Genomic DNA, 22,324 nt, shown 5'->3' with positions numbered 1-22,324 from the left:
TATTAATCAAGAATCCTGAAAAACGTATCAAAGTTGATTGAATCTCTCTCTCTCTCTCGCTTTCTCTCTCTAAAATATATTAAAATAGAAAAAAAATTAATCATATTAATATTTTACACATTTTTTCATTCACTGAGCATTTCAAACTTGTTTTAAAAAACGTTTAAATAATCTTACTGATCCCAAAATGTCTTTTTATTTTATTTTATATTTTTACTAATATAAAAATAGTAGTCTTTTATCATTATTTATATATATATATATATATATATATATATATATATATTAAAAAAAGGATTATCCCTTCAATATGCTCAACATACTGTTAAAGAACGATAAAGCAGGGATTTTGTGGGGTCATTAAGTACATTCCATTTTGTCCGATGTTCACAGTGACCCTGATTGCTCTGTGATAAGATCCAGGCTGTCTGTCCTCATCCTGACTCACTGGTAGAAGTAGATATAAACTGAAGGGGAAGAATAGCTAGAGAGGGATCTTTTCATAGTCAATGAGTGTTCCAGGGCAGAAGAAGGAGGTTTGGGATTCCTCAGGGGCCGAGAAATGAGGAGAGAGGTCTCAGAAACACTGTAAATGTGCTCATGTTCTCACACTCCCTGCTCTTCTTCTCTTCTAGGACAGGCAGCGTTCCTGGCAGCTGGACAACATGCTTCAGTCACACAGGATGAGCTGGAATGTCCACGGCCTGTCCTGATGGAGAATGGCTGCAGGAAATCCCTACCTTGGACTGTTTTCTGACATTTCAACTCTTGGCGGAAAAGCACCAAGCATCCCTAGCAGAGATAACGGATGACCCAGGTCAACACAGCTTTCAACTGCTGGGATCAGAATAGCTCAGATGGAAGTGGATGTGGAGCAATAAATGATTTTGGATCTTTGAAAACATGGCCGGAAAAGATAAAGACAAAGCATTTTTGTTTACAACAGATCCAAGCAGAACAGAGTAAAGAATGTATTAGAAACCGGACTAGATCCTGAGAACTGATGACTGACAAAGATGGAGGAATCCAGATAAATGTCACCACATCAAAGTCGGAACAAAACCAACTCTCAGTGAGGAAAACCACAGTAAGGTCTGCAGTACAGAATCAGGGAGAAAAAAAATAAAAATGCCAAAATTAAAAAACAAATTCTAATTCGTATCACTTTCTTTTACACTAAAGGAGAAGTCCTGAATAATAAACAGGTCTGACTTTCTATATACAATTAAAATGAATGGGTATTATGGCTCTCAAGCTTCTCAAAAACATGTTTCAGGTCTTTCAAAAACAGATCATAAACATGGTCCATATAACTCGAGCACTGAAAGGAGAATGTGCTTTTGTATTTTTCAGTAGCTACTTTTAACAATAGCTTTTCCAGTAACAAGCTAATAATTTAACATTTAGTGAGACAAAATGCTACACTGACATTTTTAAAAACTTTTTACAGCCAAACCATCTGAGGGAAAAAGCCAATGTACTGGCCCAAAATATTGACTCTGTTCAGTTCATTTTATTAAATCGATTCATTTAGATAATTTTCATTCATTTGAGAAAATTAATCAAAATTAACCAATTGCATAATCACAAAAAATAAATGCATAAATAAAAGCACTATATTTAAAGTATTCTGACAGCCTTGTGAGAGAGACTGAATCACAGTCTGATTTGTGAACGAATGAAAAGAAAGATTTGTTTTACTTTTGTTTTATCATTATCTTTGTTATTATTATTAGTATTTTTTTAATCATTTAAATTTATTTTATGATACTTTTTCATCCTTTTTCAAGTTTGAAAAGAAGAAAAACTGGTGTACAGCCAAGTTTAATTCAGAAATTGCCAATATATTTTACAAAAATTACAAATAAACAAGTGTTATTGAGTTATTGATATTTTAACAGTATTTTCTTTGTAATCTTAGATTTTTTAATACAGTGTTATTTAATGTATAAGAGGAACCGGGAGATGCATTAAAACCCCTCTTTTTGTTGAACAGAAGACTGTGAGTCATATGGGTTTAGAAAGACATGTGGATGAGTTCATTTTGGGGTGAACTAATTCTTTAAAGATGACATTCCAAAGCAAAACATCTAGCGCAAATAACTTCACAGGACTTTTGAGTACAGCACCACAGTAGGCCAAATGAAGGTAGAACATGAGTGCAAGAGACTACATGAATTACTAATACATACATCCCATTTCAAAGAGGGGCAAGACTGAATGGAATAATCTCCTAAAACCAGAGCCAGTACAGTTTTTAATCCCACTCTCTGAGCATTACTGATGGAAGATGATATACTGTATGTGGTGCTTTGCACTTCACACCACAGCACAAAGCAGAGAAACACTACATTAGCTTCCCGCATTCAAGAAACTCCTGAACCTGGAGACCAAAGTGGAGAGAGAAGGAGACTGTGGTTCACATTGTAAGGCTGATGACTCCACTTCACTGCTTTTAAAAGCTTTTCAGCTCCCGTCTGCATTAATTGTGTATGGGGAGAGCAGGGTTCAAAGCAGTTCAATAACAAGCCTCTATATTCATCTCTGATAACTTGTCACTATATCTCTTCACAGCATGCCCCATGCATTACGCACATGTGGCAATTTTTGCATGCAACCATGTGCCAGGTATGTGTACGCCTGTACAGGAAAGAGAAAAAAAGCCCCTAAGAATGTCTCTGAATGCCTCCATACAGAAACAACTATCTCTCTTGCTTCACTCCGTTCTCACGCAGCTGCACTCGGTCTGGCACACCTCCATACAGATGGGAGAGAAAAAGAAAAGAGACATGTTCCAAAAGGCAATAATAGCAGCAAAACCATTAAAACACACTTTATTATAATACATTAAGTCCGGGAGTAACTGACTAAAAGGAGAAAAGTGTCTAATTTAACTGTATTTTTCAGTAGCATGACAGTAGCTCAGCAGCTTTTAAAACAGAATAGCTTTTCTGGTAACAAGCTTCTTTTTAAAACAAGTTAAAGTGCAGTACGACAAAACACTACATTACTATTTGTTTTTTATAAATTGAACATTCAGCTTTACAGTCACGCTATCTGGGCTAAAGTATTCACCAATTCTTTTTATATTCAGATTCTATATTATTTTTAATTTATATATATATATATATATATATATATATATATATATATATATATATATATATATATATATACTATTCTGAAATATATATTATTGTATATATTTGCTACAAAAAATTATATATATATATATATATATATATATATATTATTTTGTAGCAAATATATACAATAATATATATTTCAGAATAGTTTTCTAATATGTATTGCAATATGTTTGCTGAAATCATATACTATTTAAATCAAATGCTACTGTTTTTAAAGTTTTTTTTTTTTTGGTTATTTTAAATTAATCATTTTTTTATTATTATATCAAATGTTACTGCTAATCACTCCACTCTACCATTTTTGGGTAGTTATTTCAAATTAGTTTGTAAACAGTTACAAATATTATATATGCAAAATATGAAAACTCAGCTTTGATTAAGTAACTGGCTTTTAGTAGTTATGTACCCCAACATTGACTATTACAATATAATATTTTTGTTACTGAGGGTCACAGTCACTGTCCTCTGAATATGGGTGAAAGTCAGTTGTAAGCATACATGTAACTTTCATCACCCTAAATGAGTAGTATTTCCATAGTGCTTAAATTTATAAGCATGACATATTGCCTCATGCACTATCTCCTCTGAACACCTTGGGCTGAACGACAGGCAAAACCAGGCCAATGTGGCAGCAGTAGGGAAATCTGGCTGAGGCTGAGGTGCAAGGAAAGCCCAGTTCATATCAAGCACCTTTTCAGCTGAATTGTCCTTTTGGCTTTAAAAACGTCTTTTAGGAGCACTTTGAAAATGACCCCAGCATCCCATTGACAGCTCATTGAATGCAGCAGAATTGGGTGAGTTGGTGTCTCCTGAGCTGGGCTCATATATCTGTGAGAAGATAGACGGCTTCCCTAAGGAGCTTAGAGTAAGAGGCCCAACCGCCAAACCGGGTGGAACTTTAATCAAAGCTGCCTGCTGTGACTTGCAACTTTTCCGAAATAGAAATTAAGCCTTTAATCGCCACTTTTTTCATATTTTGTGTTTTGTCCCTGTAAAACCTAATCCCTGAGCGTTTGCGAGAGTGCTGTCATGCTTTGAAAGCCTCGCTGTCCGACATTACTCATGTAAGTCACGTTCAAACATGGGGTGTGATCAATAGGCAGATGGAAGAGGCAAGCTGAGTGCAATGGACAGTGACTGCCTAAATATAACATTTCTCTTGGCTCCTTTCTGCAGCTGTTTAGAAGTGAAGAGTGCGTGAAGAAGTGTTGATGAGGTTTTAAAAGAATGGCAACTCATTAGCTTCTTGAAGTATAGCACACAAAGTTGAACAGCATGACCTGCTCTTCAATCAATTAGCTGCCTGTAACAAAGCATCTGAGAGCGTCAACACTAGCTGGGTTTCCTAAAAGCATTTTAAAGGATTGAAGGTTAAGGAGAAAGGGTTAATGTGAATAATGGGGGATAGAAATGCATTTTGCAAATAAATTACTCAAAGTGCATCAAAAAAGCTTTGGTATGGCAAATCCTGACTAACCAGCGGACCGATCTTGTTCCACAGCATCTGAAATTTAGTTATATGGTCATTGAGAAATGTCTGTCATCAAAGTATTTCTGTATAATTGCCTCCTAGAACTGTTAAACAACTGTGTTCCCAAACATTAGCATACACCTCCGAAAAAAGCAATAACCGCATTAATTTAGTTTTGTCTGCTCATTTTGAAGTCATTTATCATATAGGAAAATTATTATATTCAGTGGCTTCTCCTACTTTTCTTAATAATGTATAGTATATGGTTTTGTTCTCTTTGACTTGTTGGATGGAAACGGTGCTTGTTCGCAAATGTTTTGTGCAATATTCCAGTTTTGCCCATAAGTTAAATTTGCAACTTTGGATGAAAACCTGGCTACTGAAAGCCCAATTTTCAAAAAGATTTTCATACACTACTGTTCAAAAGTTTGAGGTCATATTTATTTATTTATCTTTTTGAAAGAAGTCACCTATGCTTGTAAGGGCTGCATTTATGTGATAAAACTATGGAAAGTTCTAAGCAGCCATGCATTAAAAATTTTTTCTTCTTGTTTTCTCGTTATAACGACTTAATTTTCTCATTATCTCGACATAACGAAAGTCATCTTCTCGTTATAACGACGTAAATTTCTCGTTATCTCGACAAAACCAGTATTTTTCTCGTTATAACGACTTTCTATTTCTCTAAGAAGTTACAAAACTGCGCCAGCATGTGGCACTATAGACCTGAATATAACTGGGGTGTTTTACACTATCCACTTTACTGTACGCGGACCTTCCTCGTGATCGCTATAATTTGTGCAGTCTTGTTCATTACTGACATTTAATGAATTCATAAATGTTAAATGCTTGAATCAATATGATTATTTTGTGTATTAAGTTCTTGCTAGATGCATGAGTTTCACCAACGCATTCTGTGTCATAAAATAACTGCTTATCAAAACAAAAGTTGACGTCACTGTATTCTGTTTGCAGCTATATCTTTATTTGTGCTTCTTTTAGGGACATGATTAGGTAGTTAATAAGCGGAGATGTTCTGTTTATCTACAGTAGGACGGGATTTAATGATGTAGGCTATTTGTGATGTGCTTCTTTTCCTTATTATTAATCTTTATTGTTAACCAAATTGATGAGAAATGTGATGTATATGTAAAGTGCATAGGCTAATTTAATTCAGTTTTGTTCTATAATGTTGTAATCGTTTTCTTCTACACACACACACACACATACACTACACGTACACGTACACGTACACATGGACGCTTTTTTCAAACAGAAGCTTGTAACGCACATGATATATCTGTCACAGCATATAATGACTACTTAAAAATACAAATTATATATAATTTTATTTCAAATAAAGGGAAAATTAAAAGTGAGTTTAATCCAAGCAGCTCTAAAAGTTCTAAAATAGTTCTGCATGATTGTAAAGGCGCTCCGCCTGTGTTCGCGGTGTGGCCATTTAAACATGCTAATAACAAAAACAAAACGTTTGGTGTACGGTCTCTGGAAAAATCAACAGTGATTGATCAGCCTTCATTTATGCACAGTATTGTAGACGTTATTACCTAGGCGAAGCAAAATTTGCTGAAATATAGGCTACAGTAAGAGTGCCTGCATGGTTGTCCATCAGATGCCTGTCAAAGTTGAGTTCGTTACTATAGCAACAGTAAAACTGTCACGCCATAATAACGAGAAAACAAACTTTCGTTATATCGAGATAACGAGAAAATTAAGTCATTATAACGAGAAATCGACTTTCGTTATGTCGAGATAACGAGATAATTAAGTCGTAATAATGATAAAATAAGGAAAACAAATTATAATGCATGGCCGCTTAGAACATCCGTAAAAAACTGTAAAATTGTGTAGTAAAAACTAGTAGTTTTACTCCAGTCTTCAGTGTCACATGATCCTTCAGAGATCATTCTAATATACTGATTTGCTTTTGTTTGGAACATTTATTTGAAATAGGTTGTAAAAGTTAATTTTCACATTTGTTCTGTGTAATGCATCCTTGCTGAATAATAATCTTTCAAAAAAAAAAAAAAGTCACAGACTTGAATGAAAATGTGGTTAGCTTAATGTAGCTTAATGTGGTTAAGTGTTTGGAAAAGTAAGGTTCTGCTTAGTTGAAAGCAACATTAATCTCCATTATGTTTTTTTTTCTTTTAGCTATAAAAAAAATAATTTAATTATAGGTAAAACTAAGCATAACTGTAAACACAACTATAATGCCTATTACTTTCCAATGACAACTACTTACAGGTATCACAAGCCCCCATTGTAAGACCTACATGATTAAATAATTAATTTAAATATCTAATAGCCACTCCCCCCATTTAATGTGTCCCTCTTCATTTATTAATAATTAACTGACATGCAGAAAGTTCTGTTCAAAACACACAAAATACATTTAAAAACTCTTATTATTAAAATTAAATTAAATTAAATTAAATTAAATTACATTTTTTAATTAAGTAAAATTTAAATTTAATTTAAATTAAATTAATTATTATTATTATTCACCAGAAAGGAAAAAAATGGATCATGATCATGTGCAAACCTATACCTTACTACAACTTTTTTTGCAGGAGAGTCTGTGGTTTGGCTTTAAAATAACTGTAATATGCAATTCTGCGATTGTTGACAAGGAAACAGAAAAGCTCATCTAAACATGTGGAACAGTTTGAATCATCATCATCATCCACCATGACGCTTACGTACAAACAAGGATTTCTCATTTTACTTGAGCCGGAAGAAGATTAAAATGTTGAAGCCCTGAGCCCTGATTGTGTCTCTGCTCTCTCTCTCTCTCTCTTCAGGTTGTGGATTGAGAGTTCAAAGTTAGACAGGTTCAAAGCTTCAGCAGGGGAACATTCAAATAAGCCTATGCAACGTAGATACAAACCCCAATCCAGACGTTTTGCATTAAAAGTGCATTAAAGTGCCTTTTAGACCCGGCATCTTATTTGAGGTGTTTTTCTAAACGGGTTGAGTCAGGACTGTCACAGGTTCCGTGAGCAATGTGTACAATAAGCATCTACGGCACAAGAGGTAATTATGGATAGAACATTCCAGTGAGTAATTCAAAACCGAGGTAATCCTCACAGTCCGTCGGGATCCTAGAGGAAATTAAATGTCGATCTGGATGCTGTAACCTCTGCATACTGCCAGCCTCTTTTCTGTTTCCCTGCAAGAAGACCTTGTGACAAAAGAGGAGCAACTTTCTCAGGTATCGACTTTCAGAAACACACAATGAACGTCGTCAAGCACAATCGAGGCAATTTCAGCAGAGCTGCATTCGTTTTCTTCAAAACCTGATGGGGCAAGCGTCAATGATCAATGATGGAATTTCTTTTGTGCAAGCTGGTGTGAACAAAGAGGTCAAACGGAATAGGAGATCACATGTGCCCTCTATGTGCTTGCTATTATAAAGCTGATGCATAAGTCAATGGTGGCCTATTCATGGGAGCGAGATTATGACAGTGTAAAGGCCTCATATTTACAAATCCACCCCATGAAAACTTAACAAGCACATAACGCTTGTGGTCTTCCCCTTTTCTTCACCTTCACAGGGATAATTGAGGTAATGAAAGGCTGATCTGGAGGAAACTTGCTCTGAAGTTATGATGCCATTATAACAACAAGGCACGGATGTAATTCTGGCCTTCTGGAGCTGCGAATGACTACTGACGTGCGCAAGTGTATTCACAGGTTGGGAGCTCTGTGTGAGCTTCTGTATTTTAGCACTTATTCAGCAATCAAGGTCTTTGTAGTAGGTCAGCACTGCGTTTCAGTGCCGAACAGAGAACGGCTTTAGGGACTGCAGACTCATCTAATATGATAATGAGTTCTGCTCAAAGGAACAGCTGGGCAGTTCTGGCTGCTACTATGCATGAAGCGCTCCACCATGAAAGCCAACACATATTGCACAGAATGAGTTAGGTTGATGCTAATGAAATGAAATTAGCTTGCAGAGAAAGAAAACCAAATACATTTGCATAAATGATGGTTACAATACGTGATGCATGAAAACAAAAATTTTTACCAAAGAGATAACCTTGAACTATTTCACTCAAAATCGGTCAAATAAAACCTTTCTATTGCTCACCTAAAGGAATCAGAGGTGTTTCTATAATAAAAGTGTTTATAACAGTGAAAACCACTGTGTAAGACAAGACCTTGCAGCCAAAAACACTTTTTTTAAGCACTGGTCAATTTTGAGATTTTGGACAATTTGGCTTTTTATAATGTGTTGTTTCTGATTAATGGAAAGAAAACAGAATAAGAGTCCAAACAGCTTATCACAATAATGCACAGGGAATCCACATGACTCCAATCCATAAATTAGCATCTTATGAAGTGAAAAGCTGCATGTTTTTAAAAAGCAAATAAGAAACAAAAGTGTTTTAACTTTAAACACTTCTGGCCAAAAATCCCAAAATAACACTTCCTTCAGTGAAAATTTCATCCCCTGTTGTCCTCTAACATCAGAATCCAGCCCCATGTTTGCCTAAAATAGTTTCAGACAGATTTCGCTCATAAATGTTCTTTGAACTGTGCGTATTTCTCTCTTGATTTAGATGAGATGACTTTTTTCACTGGAGAAAGCAATACTATGGATAGAGCAAATGTTATTTTTTGTGTGTGTGTCAACTATTCCTTTAATTAAACAATGCATTGCATATTTAAACATTACATTACAGAAAACTTGTAACACTAAAAAGATTGCAATTCTTCATGTAATCAATCATCTGGGAAAGCATGGTTATTTCTATTAGTTTTTAACCTGGGGTGTCTTGCCTTAAGAACCAAGTTTGGGACTCACCTTGAGCTTGTCGAAGCGTTCGCTAAGTGAGGTGACCTGATGCTCACGGTGCCGTCCCACCAGCTTGCAGAGAGCGCAGATCAGCTGGTCATCCACCACGCAATACATGTTCACCTTCTCGTTCTCATGCTCCAGGCAGGCCAGCCCACGCAGCTGAGCGTCTGCCACCGGCTCCACCAGACGATGGCTGGTGAAGGGCTTCTTATTGGGGTGCGTGGCCCGCAGGCAGCGGTCGCAGTACGACACCTCGCACGTCACACACGTCTTGACCGCCTCCCGCGGGGGCTCCTGATCGCAGAACTGGCAGCCGACACGCTCGAGGGACATGGCGCTACTGGCGGGGCTGCCCCTCGTGCTCCCGCCGAGCGTGGCGCTGTAGGGTCGCGGCCGGCGACTCTCGTTGGGGGAGTTGGGCCCGCTGACGGAGGCCTTCTGGAAGCGGTCGATGATGTTCTGCAGCGTCACATTGCGCTTCAGACCCTCAAGGCCGCGCTGATTCAGCGTGATGACGTAGCGGCAGGTGGGGCACTGGAAGGCGGAGATGGACTCGAGAGGCTTGGTGCTGGAGCAGTGCGAGACCAGGATGCGGTGGGCGCAGTTGAAGCACAGGCTGTGGGCGCAGGGCAGCAGGAGGGGGTCCTCAAACAATTCCAGGCAGATCGGACACGTCAGCTCGGACTCCAGTGTTTCCATCTTCAATTGAACCGATCTAAAGGTGACATCAAATCCCACAGAAGCTGGTCAGTCACCTGTGCGGCGGATAGCTATGGGTTAGAGGCAAGCAACTTTAGTATGGCAAAAGCAGCAGAAAGAGAAATTCCGCTCAAAAAAATAAATAAAAATTCAGTTATCAAAGTATTTAAATCAGTTGAAATCATTTAAATCAGCACACTGCTTAAAAATAAATTCAAAACTACATTTATACTGAAAAATTAAACTGAAAATAAACTTTCATCATGAATTTCATTTTTTTAAAGATATGTTAGTCATAGAAATAAAAATAAAAAACACAAAAATTGAAACTTGATAAACTGAAGAAAAAACTACAGATTTTTTTGTTATTAATTAGTTATTTTTATTTAAATTCAAATATTTTCATATATTATATTATAGCCATAATAAATACTAACTTTAAATTCTGAAATAAATAAATACACTGAAACAGAAAAAGCTGAAATTAGAGAAAATAAACTTTTATCATGAAATGTAAAAAAAAAAAAATATCACATTATAATATAGCCATAAAAAAATAAATAATTTTACCTAAATCCTAAACTGAGCAGAACATTTTTATGTTACATTATATTATATCATTATTATCTTTTTATTTTTGTTATCACTGTTTGGCTGTGTTTTGATGCTTGGGTAATACTGCATGCATAAAAATTATGCCAATAGAGTGAAATTGAACACTGAACTAAGCAAAATTTTTGATGACTAAAACTAAACTACCAAATAAATCAGACTAAAATAACCTTGATAACAACTGGAAAAAAAAGAGGAAATTTGACATTTTTGAGCGGAAAATCACTAGAGTTGTAAGCAATATGGTTAATGACAGCACATACATTCAAAGCATTATCTTCGGCTCAATAGTGGCAGAGTGTGTAAGCTAATAGTTTTACAAGGAGAACATAAATGTCAAAACATGATCAAGGATTGCCTTTAAGTTGAATTGTCAAAGTGACAGATGGGGATTAAAGAAGACTTCACGTTACATTCATACACATATGCTCTGGGCTAGATGAACGGCACACACACACACACACACACACACACACACCTGTTGAGCTGTCAATGTCATCAGGCAACATCTCCTCTGCCCATGAACTAAGACCCAATATGATGCATCACTTCACTTACAAAGGCTAAACCCCCTGAAGTAAAACCACTCCTGCACATTCATTTGAAATCATAAATTTGTGCCATATTGCTGCTGTTTTAATGGAGGGGCTTTAACAGATTACAATGTTTCTGCTTTGATGAATATGAATGGGCCCAAATCAGCATTGCACATCACTGAACACGGCACCTGTGCCTCCAGCTTGCATGCTAAAATGTGTTTGTCTTTTCAGCTAATGAACTGTACTTCACATGGTGTGATGATACATCGCCTGTTTGGTTAATAGTCATATAAACAAGGAAAAAACACTATATAATTACATTTTATTACTACCTTTGATGTGCAAAATTAAATATTTATAACACTGATTAGAATTTGGGTTGTCTGAATAACTAGTGAGTCATAAAAAGCCCTGTATAATTATATATAATTCTAAAATATACTCATGTCAGGCGTGTTTCTGACACCATGTGTACACCAGACCAGATGTGAGCAGAGCAGTGCAGTCAAACATCAATCACTCCCAGTGTAATCAATGAAGCTGTATACACTGGAACGACCTTCAGCTTTGATGTAAATAGACATGCATGTGTTCAGACAAACTTAAAAAAAAAGAAAGATAAAGAAAGAAAGACAATGCAAGAATCTGCAGGGAATATACACTCAACATCTGAACAAGCTAAATACGGTATCTATAACTGTACAGCACAAAACTATCAGTAAGTAATCTTAGATCTGATGATTGCAGCATTAAAGTGGGGGGATTTAAAGCAATTTCCTGGAGTAGGTTCATGTGAGACTTTCAGCACTATTTTATTATTATTCATTATTATTTTATTGAAAATGTATTCATTATTTATAATAAATATATAAAAAATAAAATAACACAAAATAACTAGTATTAATAAATAAATTGTTTTTTAATAATAATAATAATAATAATAATAATAATAATAATAATAACAAAACAAGTATTATTAATAAGATGCAATTAATATTATTATTGCTGATGTTGTTTATTATTTATTTATGCTTCAATTTTTTTATTTCTTACTCTTGTCTAATCAGATCTCTCCTTCTAGGGTCTGTGCGCAGCCATGTGACTTCATATTGATTGTGCTAAACCGCTCGGTGGCTTTTAATGATTTCATCTCTGATGTTACATACAGATCAATGCAGAACTCCAAGTGCAAGTAAAAGGCTATGATCACACTGCCTCAGTCTATCACATTTTGATCTAACAGTGACATGATGCATCTCTGTCCTATCATTCCCACATTAGGCTTCAGCTCCATCCTGTTAAATGGCTATTGACGGTGTCAGAATCTTCTAGACACTCTGCTTTACTGGAGCAGCAAGTTACTGCCATTTCTGACAAGGAACCTGAAGCACCTGACTGCTGCTTAAAATGATCTGACAGCTCCTGTGAGGAGCCAAAAGCTCTCAAAGTCTGCAGACATCCTGAGATTTTGTACTAAACCTTAAAACCTTAAACTCCACAGGCACTTACGACAGCAAGCCAAGAAAGGCATGTGATTACAGCAGCAGTGGACCAGGTGGAAACCGGAAGGAGTCAATCCTGAACAAATTAAATACTAATAATAAAAGCTTGTTTGATGGTGTAGTAGTCTTTCTAGGATAATCCTTGAAAGTTTGTGCTATATTCTAGTATATAAAACAACCATGATATATATATACATACTGAGATTTAGTTTATACTACATTTTTGATAATGTTGTATATAATCCAGCACCACTTGTTTGACACTCCAGCATAGAAGGTGGCTGCACTGCACCAATGCTGGTTGCCATCCTTCATAAAACAGAAAAAAAGAAGACAAAAAAAAACAACACAGTCCACAATTCAAAGGAGACGACAGATGAAAGTGATACTACCCTCTCCTGGATCAAGTTTGCCAGATTGGGAGTTTTTGGATTCTGTAAAAAAAAATAAAAAATAATATGGGCTGTTTGACACACCACTATGGAAGAAGTGGAGATCAACAGTGAGACAATATATTTTTGTACACATTGGTTAAGTTATGGACTCTCATATATCATACCACTCACGTAAATCTCTCAGAATTTAATTGAGAGATTTACGTGAATGGTATGATTTGTGCTCATAAATTGTTAAAAACTGCAAATGCTCCAACCCAGTCAAATGAAAAGAAATCAAATAAAGAAGACTAATTTCATGGCAATTACAACTAAAAACATTAGAATGAGTGAACAGAACTGTTCTACAACTAACCATCTTAGAATTGGTTCCTTTTAAAGCACAGCTAGCTCCATTCACAACTGTCCAAACAGATAGGACTTACATTAGAAAAGAGCAAAAGCTTGCCAGGCAATCTGACATTTCTGCTAAAGTAGACACAGAGGGCCCTATTTTAACGATCTGAAACGCAAGTGTCAAAGCGCGAAGCGCAAGTAAGTTTGTGGGCGGGTCTCGGCGCTGTTGCTATTTTCCCGGCGGGATAAATGGCTCTTGCGCCCGGCGCAAATCTAAAGTGGGTTGGTCTGAAGCAGCTTCATTATTCATAGGTGTGGTTTGGGCGTAACGTGAAATAAACCAATCAGAGCGTCATCCAACATTCCCTTTAAAATCAGGTGCGCAAGTTCCATTATGGATTGCTATTATTATGACGTATTTACCAGGCACACGCCAGGAGCGGTTCACAGCCGAGGAGACTGATGTTCTTGTAAGAGCAGTGAAAGACAGAGAAGTTGTGTTGTATGGGGATGGGAGAAACCCACCCAAAATAGCGTCGGTTAAACAGGCGTGGGAGGAAATAGCCACAATTGTTTCATCGATTTTTTTTTTCCTGGTTCTTGACGGACAAACCAATTTGTCAGATGTCCTTATATACATATATGACCTCAAACATGTCTGATCCTTAATTACTACAATTAGCCTGAATAATTTGTAAGCTAGATTTATGTTTATTTTATCACATCTTCGTGGCACACCACAATGATTTCCGTCATCTCATGTGTTAATATTTTTTTTAAGTGTAACAATTTATGATTTGCAAAAATAACTGTTGCATCTGTGTAGATTACATGAACAAAGTGTATGCGCGTTGTGCACGCTATACATTATGGTCAAGCATGCGCCCTTAAAATAGCATAATGAACAACGCGCAACGCGCCACTGACTTTAGACTAGGTTTTTTCTGGTCAGTGGCGCAATTGTTTAATGGAACATCAAAATAGCACCAGGGATTGTTTGCGCCGGAACACGCCTCCTTTTTTGCGCTGAACCGCCCAGGGAGCGCAAGTTCATTCGCTAGTTTAGCGACGTGCTTCTGTGGAGGGAAAAGCGCGCTTTGCGCAGGTGTAAAATAGGAATGACACATGCGTCGGTGTACAAAGTCAATTGCGCTGGGTGCAAGATAGGGCCCAGAGGGTGAGTGGTCAAATAAGTGACCATGACAGGCGTCAGTTTGAAAGTAGGACTGTTGGTAGGAATTGATAGGGCATTGCCTTCTCAAGAGACATAATATAGGCACGTTGCACACAAAAAGTTGTGCATAGAACAATATAAATCCTCAGAACTTTTCACTTAGATTAGTATGCGTAAACGTCCCAAAATAATGTGTACCTTCAACATGTTTTGTCTATGCCAAAAAACATAAGAAGATTTGTTTTCAGTGGTCTTTCAAAATTTGATTTTTGGTAATCAAGTTTTCGGCTAATGACAGCTAATACAAGAATAATGACGATTCATAGCAATAGAGTGCAGACGCAGAAGCTGTTGTGCATCTGTTCACCTGAAACCCTCTTGGCACAGATCTGCAGAGAACTACCATCGGTTGGCCAATAAATAACAGGTATTGTCAAGATTTTAATATGAAATCTTAAATAACAAAAGGAATATAGTACAGTAAGTCCCCGAACTCATTCTCTCAAATGGCTTAGGCATGCTGAGCATTTACAGCTGAGCTTATATCGTCTAAATTCCACAAACAGAAATGGCGAGACTTAGTGAAGGTCGCGATGAGGTCAGCGATGGACTCTACAGCTGGTGTGATGTTTTAAATGCATATTTCGAGACACTTTAAATCATACAGAGAGATTCAGGAGAGTAAGCCAGAAGGTTTAGCACGTAAAAGTCTACTTTAAGTGTAACAGGCAGAAAAAGGATGTGATATATTGGGGAAGTGGAGAAGCAAACAGTTTACTCCTTTCAAAGAAAGACACCACATATAATCTGATTATGATGAAGTGCTCCATAAGGAGGCTGATCAGAGTCTGTTTTTGCTCACGAACAGCCCCTCTCATACACAACACGCATGCACACGTTCTCAGAGCCGAATCTAGTTTATTTGATCTGTTCTTGGCTTGATTAAGGTATTATTGTCCCCTTTGGTGTGGACTCGGAATCAGAAAAAGACAAAAAGCAGTCTCCATAAGAGATGACTCATATGGAAATGATTTAAAGTGCCCCTATTATGCCATTTTTTACGGTTCCTAATATTGTTTTGGGAGTCTCTTACCATAGGATTAAATGCATGAAATGTCAAAAACCTCTTTCGTTTTCTCAAAATATGCATTTAATATCGCTTCATTTTCCAGTGATTCTCAAATGATTCGTTTGAAGCAGTTCAAAGATTCAGTCTCTCTAACCCCTCCTTTCCATGAGCCTGCTATAATCTGACCTATCATGAATGGCCTTGTCTGTTTTGATTGGTCAACGGCATACAGCGGTGTCATAACGATTTGTCTATTTCAATAGTTCTGTATTTTGAACGCTCTATAGAAAATACAAGCATCTATTATTTATTATACTTATAGGTTGTGATTCAGTGGAGCAGCTGGTCCAAATAAACAGGATACTGATTCATCTTTCAACAGCAAGCATTTTGTCAATCCTGCGTTGAGGATTCAACTCCTTGAGATTAGAAAGGCAGTCGTCTGTAGAATGATGTGTTTGTGAGCGGGGTCAGGTTGTTTGCGCCCGACCAACGTAGAAAATAGGCGCGCATTAGGCAAATGTGTTACCCCATGATGAAGTGGGATTTGAATTACTAATGACTCGTCTAGGCTGTACAGAGTCAATTCTTTATTTTGGGAGACAATAACTTAATCATGTACTTTCAGCTTTACAACTTTGCAGATTGTTTACATTCACATACAGCTACATCACACACTGCATGAAAGGCAATATTGGAAATGGCATAATAGAGGCACTCTAACATAGTCACTTAGTGCTTAATAGCAGACACAAGTGTGCATACGCGTTTGCCAAAACACAAACCTAGCTGCCTTGATGCTAATATACTTGCTTATAAAACCCAAATGTAATACATCTCTCTTAAACAATCTTAAGACAACCAACTCTAGAATACAAATACTAAGCAAAGCTAGTTTAAAAGATGGCGGTGGCATTTAATAGTCCTATATCTGGTCTCCTGGGACTCTACTTTTCTGTGCCTGTTAGGACAGAAGGAAAAAAGGAAAACCAACACTCGTGCGTCACTGAGAGGTATGGCATTTCTGGAACAATGACAATTAGCCTTGACTAAACAATAGGGACAGTTCACTTTTAAAAAGGCTCTAAGAATACAGCTCTTCCTTGAATTATATGCATACACTGATAATGAGACAATGATTACTTCCCACATATATAGGGTCACTTAAAATGAAACTTTCCTGCTAATTCTAGATGGACTAATCTGCAAGGTTAGATGGTAAGACCTAAATGCTTTTTCCAACTTAGTGATTCTCTGACATGTTGGTGATATATTTTTCATTTGGATGCTATAAGTTGCACTGAGTAAATACAGCTGGAGAGAACAAAAATTGTGTCTGTCTTAATTTCAGGCTGCAAAGCATCAAAATGTGATTATTTTAAAGGTGGTGGTGGGGGATATTCTTTTCTATACCCAGTGTAAATACATACATATATACAGTCAGTCTTTTTTAATTTATTTATAAAAAGAACATACAAAAAAAAGCTGTCCTTGTCAGGTAGGCCATAGGAAAAATACGTTCATACAATGCAAACTCCATCTAAGTCAGAAATTCAGACGAGTAGGAAATTCAACATATCACATTCGTTCCATTCAAACACTTTTCCATTCCAGCAACATTTCACCTAGTGGTTGACTGACATGGATTTTTAAGTGTCTGATAACTAGAGAGCACAGTGGTCAATAAGATGCTTCTCCAATATACCACAATTAAACAAATTATTCAGAGTAAATGTTTCCTCAAACTTGCCAAAAATATTGGATTTCAATATGAGGTAAAACTGGTAGGACACCGTAATCCTTCATAAACCTGTCATAACCCTAACCCAACATCCAGATGGTATTATATAGGCCATTCCAGTCAGGACACAAGATAACTCGCTGTGCTAGCGTTCCCTGGCAGACCTTTCTGGAATGAGGAAGTATGTTGTTTGATGTTTGTAAGTGGCTTACTATGGCACTGGGTGGGCCAGTGGGTCAGACTCCACCCTGCGGCCCAGACACTTTAATGGAGCCATTTATCTCCTGTCAACCGGTTCCCCACAGCCTCCTCTGCCGCTTGAGTAGCCAGACAGCTGGAGTCATGGGCAGAGAGGAAGTCTAGACCGGACACAGCACCACTGGAGCACTACCGCAGCCCCACACCTCACGGACGGCTGAAGACACATCGATTAAAAATGAGTGACTGGACCGGGGATTCCCACAGCTCTGCTGTTAGGACAGGTGCCAGGGAAGCCTTTCACAGTTTATCACCTCTGAATTTGTTGCGACTGACCTGCTGACAAGCCGAGCGGCAACCGATGTGAGCAGGAGGGGTGTTTAAGAAAGCCAGGATTCCCGAGGGTAGCATGTTCTACACTGGAGGATTCTTAAAAAGAACCATTCTTGTTCTGGATCTGAAGTTGATTTATGGTCCTCGGGAGTTTCAAAGTTTTAGATTTTACTTCCTTAGTTCTTCAGATCAGTGTATCGTACATTGATTTATTATTTCTGTAACGCACCAGTACATAAAGTTCTTTGTGAAAAAAAAAAAACTTTCTCATATGGCATTGAAATCTGGGTGCTTGCTGAAGCTAATACTGTTGCTCGTACTTGCACTGTACAGCGTCTTGGTGTTGTCAGAGCCATCTTTACCATTTGGTTTCAGAGCAGACCTGTGTTTGCCTCTTTTGTTATTTACCCATTTACGTGCACAAATCTGAGTTTATATCTCATGATACTGATTATGTGGTGGAAACTGGCTTCCATAGCACTCACTTAACAACCATCCAAATTACAATAAAATAACATCAAGCACGTCATAGAAATATGGCAAAAACTACTCAAACCATTTAAGCAACAGTACACCTAATAACCATCCAAAACGACCTAGTATCAAGGCAGTATGTTTTGCACGGCCAAGCACCCAGCACTTTACTAGAAAGAACAAAAGAAGAATAAATGTACACAGTGTATCATGAATAATTACAAATAAAAATAATAAACACCCTGATCAGCTGACATGACACAAACTCTTTAAGATCTGTCAATGCAGAATTCTACCATCACTCGATTGCTACGTAGCTGTGGGATGCATTTCTGAATAACTCAATCCCACGAGAGAGCTGGAGTGAATAAAAGCATGCAGGTGTGTTTCAACTGAAGTGTCTGGCACAGAATCCATGGCTCTTCAACACTGCAGGCTGCGAACATTCACAATCATCCTATCCACCTTCAGCTGCTAAATCTTGCAGCTGTATAAATATGACACACGTTCTGGAGAGCCCACACTGAGTAATAATCTGCTCACCCACAGCTAACTCTCGGAGACGAACAGGTGAGCCATTGTGTGAGTGCAGGCACCGAACATGTGTCTTCTGTACAGTAAAGCTGTCAACGTAATAAATGACATGCTGTTTTTCGGCAGTGATTAGCATTAACAAAAGGCATGAGTGAGACAGAAACAAGCTGCAGGAGTTAGTATGCAGTGAGCATTCCTCAAATATCAAATGAAAACAGAAGGTTGTGGATGTTAAATACAAATTACAGGATTATTTCACCGATGACTTCATGTGGAACTGAGACATGCCACTAATTAAATAAGCGTTCTGAAGTACACAGCAATGCTAGAGCAGGGCCCAAAGGGTGAATATGCCTTTAACAGGTTGAAGTATTGCTTAAACAGGCGGTTTGTCCCATGTCCTGTGGGACAGCATTATAAATGCCTGTTTTTAGCTGCACCGCAGTGAGATTTCACCTGCGAGTAGATAGCCTGGTTTCAACACAACCAAACCATGTAGCCACACAGGGAGTCAACACAAGGCTGCTTAGATCCCAAAAGAAAGTGGTCAGTCTCTCAAACCATAAGTGCTACTTTATTTATTTTTAATGCCAAAGCTTGAAATAGAGGGCAGACTTGGATAATTGCAGTGGATCTGTTTTTATAAAGATACACAATAGCTGTCTTATCACCAAGATCATAGATGATCATTTACTTAATGTGTTTTCTCCACTTTTGAGAGGGATGTACACTACTGTTTATAAGTTTGGGGTCAGTAAGATGTTTTAATAGGTTTTAAAGAAGTCTCTTTTTCTCACCAAGGCGATCATTACAATTTAAAATATGAAAATTATAAACACCTAGTGTAAATCATGTTTCTTTTTTTAGGTATTTATCCCTTTAAGTAAACAGAATTGTTAAGAGGAATCTGAAACAAAGTTATTTGATTCTCTACAATCCCACTCACTAACTCTTTCCATCAAAACAAACATTTCCCAGAGGTGTGCTTTGTTTCATTTTCCGCAGATCATGTTGCACATCAAATGTGTCATATAAAAAGTAGTGGCAGTTTTCCACACCAAGAGTTCAGCTTCTGCTTCATTGGCCTCTGTTCATGTTCTCCACATCCGCTCTTGACACTGGGCTGGCTTAATCAAACATGTGGTTCTATTCATAGAATGTAAACAGTGCCGTGGTGGCTTAGTTTTGTGGGGATCAGAGCATTGACCACTGACTGGATATTCAACACTCTGGCATCTGCACAAACACGGATGGCCAACCTTCATGATCGAAGATCGCAGATCCAGGTCAGAGCACATCTGGTGCCCTACCACTGGAGAATAACAGGCTTGTGAAATTATGGAAAAGGCTTCCTTTGTCCCAGATATGGAAGTGGTGGGATCTCGATAAGAGAGGGAGGGGCAAACACCGTTGGAAGTGTGTCTGTGTTTCACAACATTCTGCAGTCGTACATAGAATAAAAAAAGGATTTTTTTTCTGAGGAAAGTCAGCCATTTGTATGCAGTCTTCCTGGAACACTGTGGTTCTGTGCTGCTTTTGAAAACAATGTTTTAGTGGTCAGTTTCTGGAACAATGGTTCAGAGCTGAACTGGCAATTTCAAGTGTTTAGAATTTTTTTTTAGGAAATAATAATAATATATATATTTTTTTGTATTTCTGTTTGGCGCTGCTACTAGCACAAGTATTAGACAAAGTGTAAAGTGCAAAAAATGTTTTAAACAATTTGAAGCAGCACAACTGTTTCCAACGCTGATAATAATAAGAAATATTTTTGAACATCAAATCTGCATATTAGAATGATTTCTGAGACTGTGCCGAAAATTCAGCTTTGCAATCACTGGAATAAATTAATAAATTATATTTTTTACAATATATTGAAAATATAAATTTATATTGTAATATTATTTTACAATATTATTGTTACACCATAAATGTAAATTCAAATAATATAATTATTTTATTATTAAAATATATAGTCCAACAGTAGTTTATTCTTGTTAGTGAGATTAAAATACAGCAACCCTCAATGTGGCATGAAAAATGTGACATCTTTTTATTTCTTTTTTTTTTTTTTTTTTGTTCATAGGAAGCTTATGACTAGCTTATTTCCCTGAACAATCTTCTGCCCAGAATTGAGGTCAACACCTCAGTTTCACAACGACGTTTCTGTTTGTAAAATTAATTATTTACCACCTGTTGATGGAGCTGATGCCAAATAGACCAATCACAGCAGTGGTAATACTCTAGAAAGACTTGGAGAGGTGTCTAACACTAACTGAATACCTTCACGCTTTCTCTCTCTGCTTCACCAAAGCATGTCCATTATTGATGTGCATTTGCTCTGGTAAGAACAAAATGGGATAAAAATGCAGCACAAAACCTCATGAAACATTAAGCCCAGATCATAGAGAAACAGGCTACATAAAAAAGAGATGTTGAGAGTTGGTTACATTCATTGCCCTAGTGTTCCTGACATGAACTACTGGCCCATGTCTTCACTTCCAGTACCTTCAGGGAGGAAGAAATCGATTTGTAAACACTAAAGATAACGCCGAATTTCTCTGATGTTTCTAACCTGTGAAATTTTCTGTCATATCCTTTAATACTTCATCTATTTCATGCATTTTGGAGAACAAGATGCATTGAATCTCCAAACATTAGTAGGTCTGGTTCAGCATTGCAGTGAAGGTCCCCGCTGACATGCATTAAGAATTTGATCAATGGGAGTGTAAACATGCAAAAGCTGCGGCAAATCCTTTCGTTATGCGGCACCGTAAACACACTTGCACTCGCAAAAATTCATTTTCAGTCTCCTTTGATTTCTAGTTTGCTGACACAAGGGTGCAGAACGTGTGACACAAAATGTGAGAGGAACTGACGACCAAACTAATGCCGTACCTTTCTGCTATAAATATGCTAATTTCCCATAGCCTGAGTGAAATTCAGTCTGTGCCGCTCATAAATAGCAATCTGATGGGTTGCTGCATTGAGTCTCAAATGTACTAATCTGCATTCCCATCTGACAATAATGAACAGCAGAATCTGCTACAGTATCATAGCTATCTCTGATCCTATCCAAACACTTATGATATTCAAAACAGCTGCTTCCACATTTTACCATATCTGGAGCTAATAATGGTTATCCATATTGGTATTATGTTTTTTCATCTTTAACTATTGTATTTTATTTATAAGATACCCCATGTGGCTCTTTAATAATATATATATATATATATATATATATATATATATATATATATATATATATATATA

At 37.2% G+C, this 22,324-nt stretch overlaps 1 protein-coding gene across 1 annotated transcript in view; it reads right to left on the bottom strand.

Moving 5' to 3' along the window:
- The window catches only part of LOC113058024 (probable E3 ubiquitin-protein ligase MID2), a 61,313-nt gene that overhangs the window by 27,664 nt on the left and 11,325 nt on the right, over positions 1 to 22,324 (bottom strand). The window contains exon 2 of the mRNA XM_026225690.1: positions 9,452 to 10,200. Coding sequence (XP_026081475.1) covers positions 9,452 to 10,144 — 693 coding nt within the window. The 5' untranslated portion in view covers positions 10,145 to 10,200. The remainder of the gene's footprint in view (positions 1 to 9,451; positions 10,201 to 22,324) is intronic.

Source organism: Carassius auratus, chromosome 39 (assembly GCF_003368295.1).
Source record: "Carassius auratus strain Wakin chromosome 39, ASM336829v1, whole genome shotgun sequence".
Lineage (NCBI taxonomy): Eukaryota > Metazoa > Chordata > Actinopteri > Cypriniformes > Cyprinidae > Carassius > Carassius auratus.
Note: the sequence above shows the minus strand (reverse complement) of the source record. Positions and strands in the feature narration are given on the sequence as shown.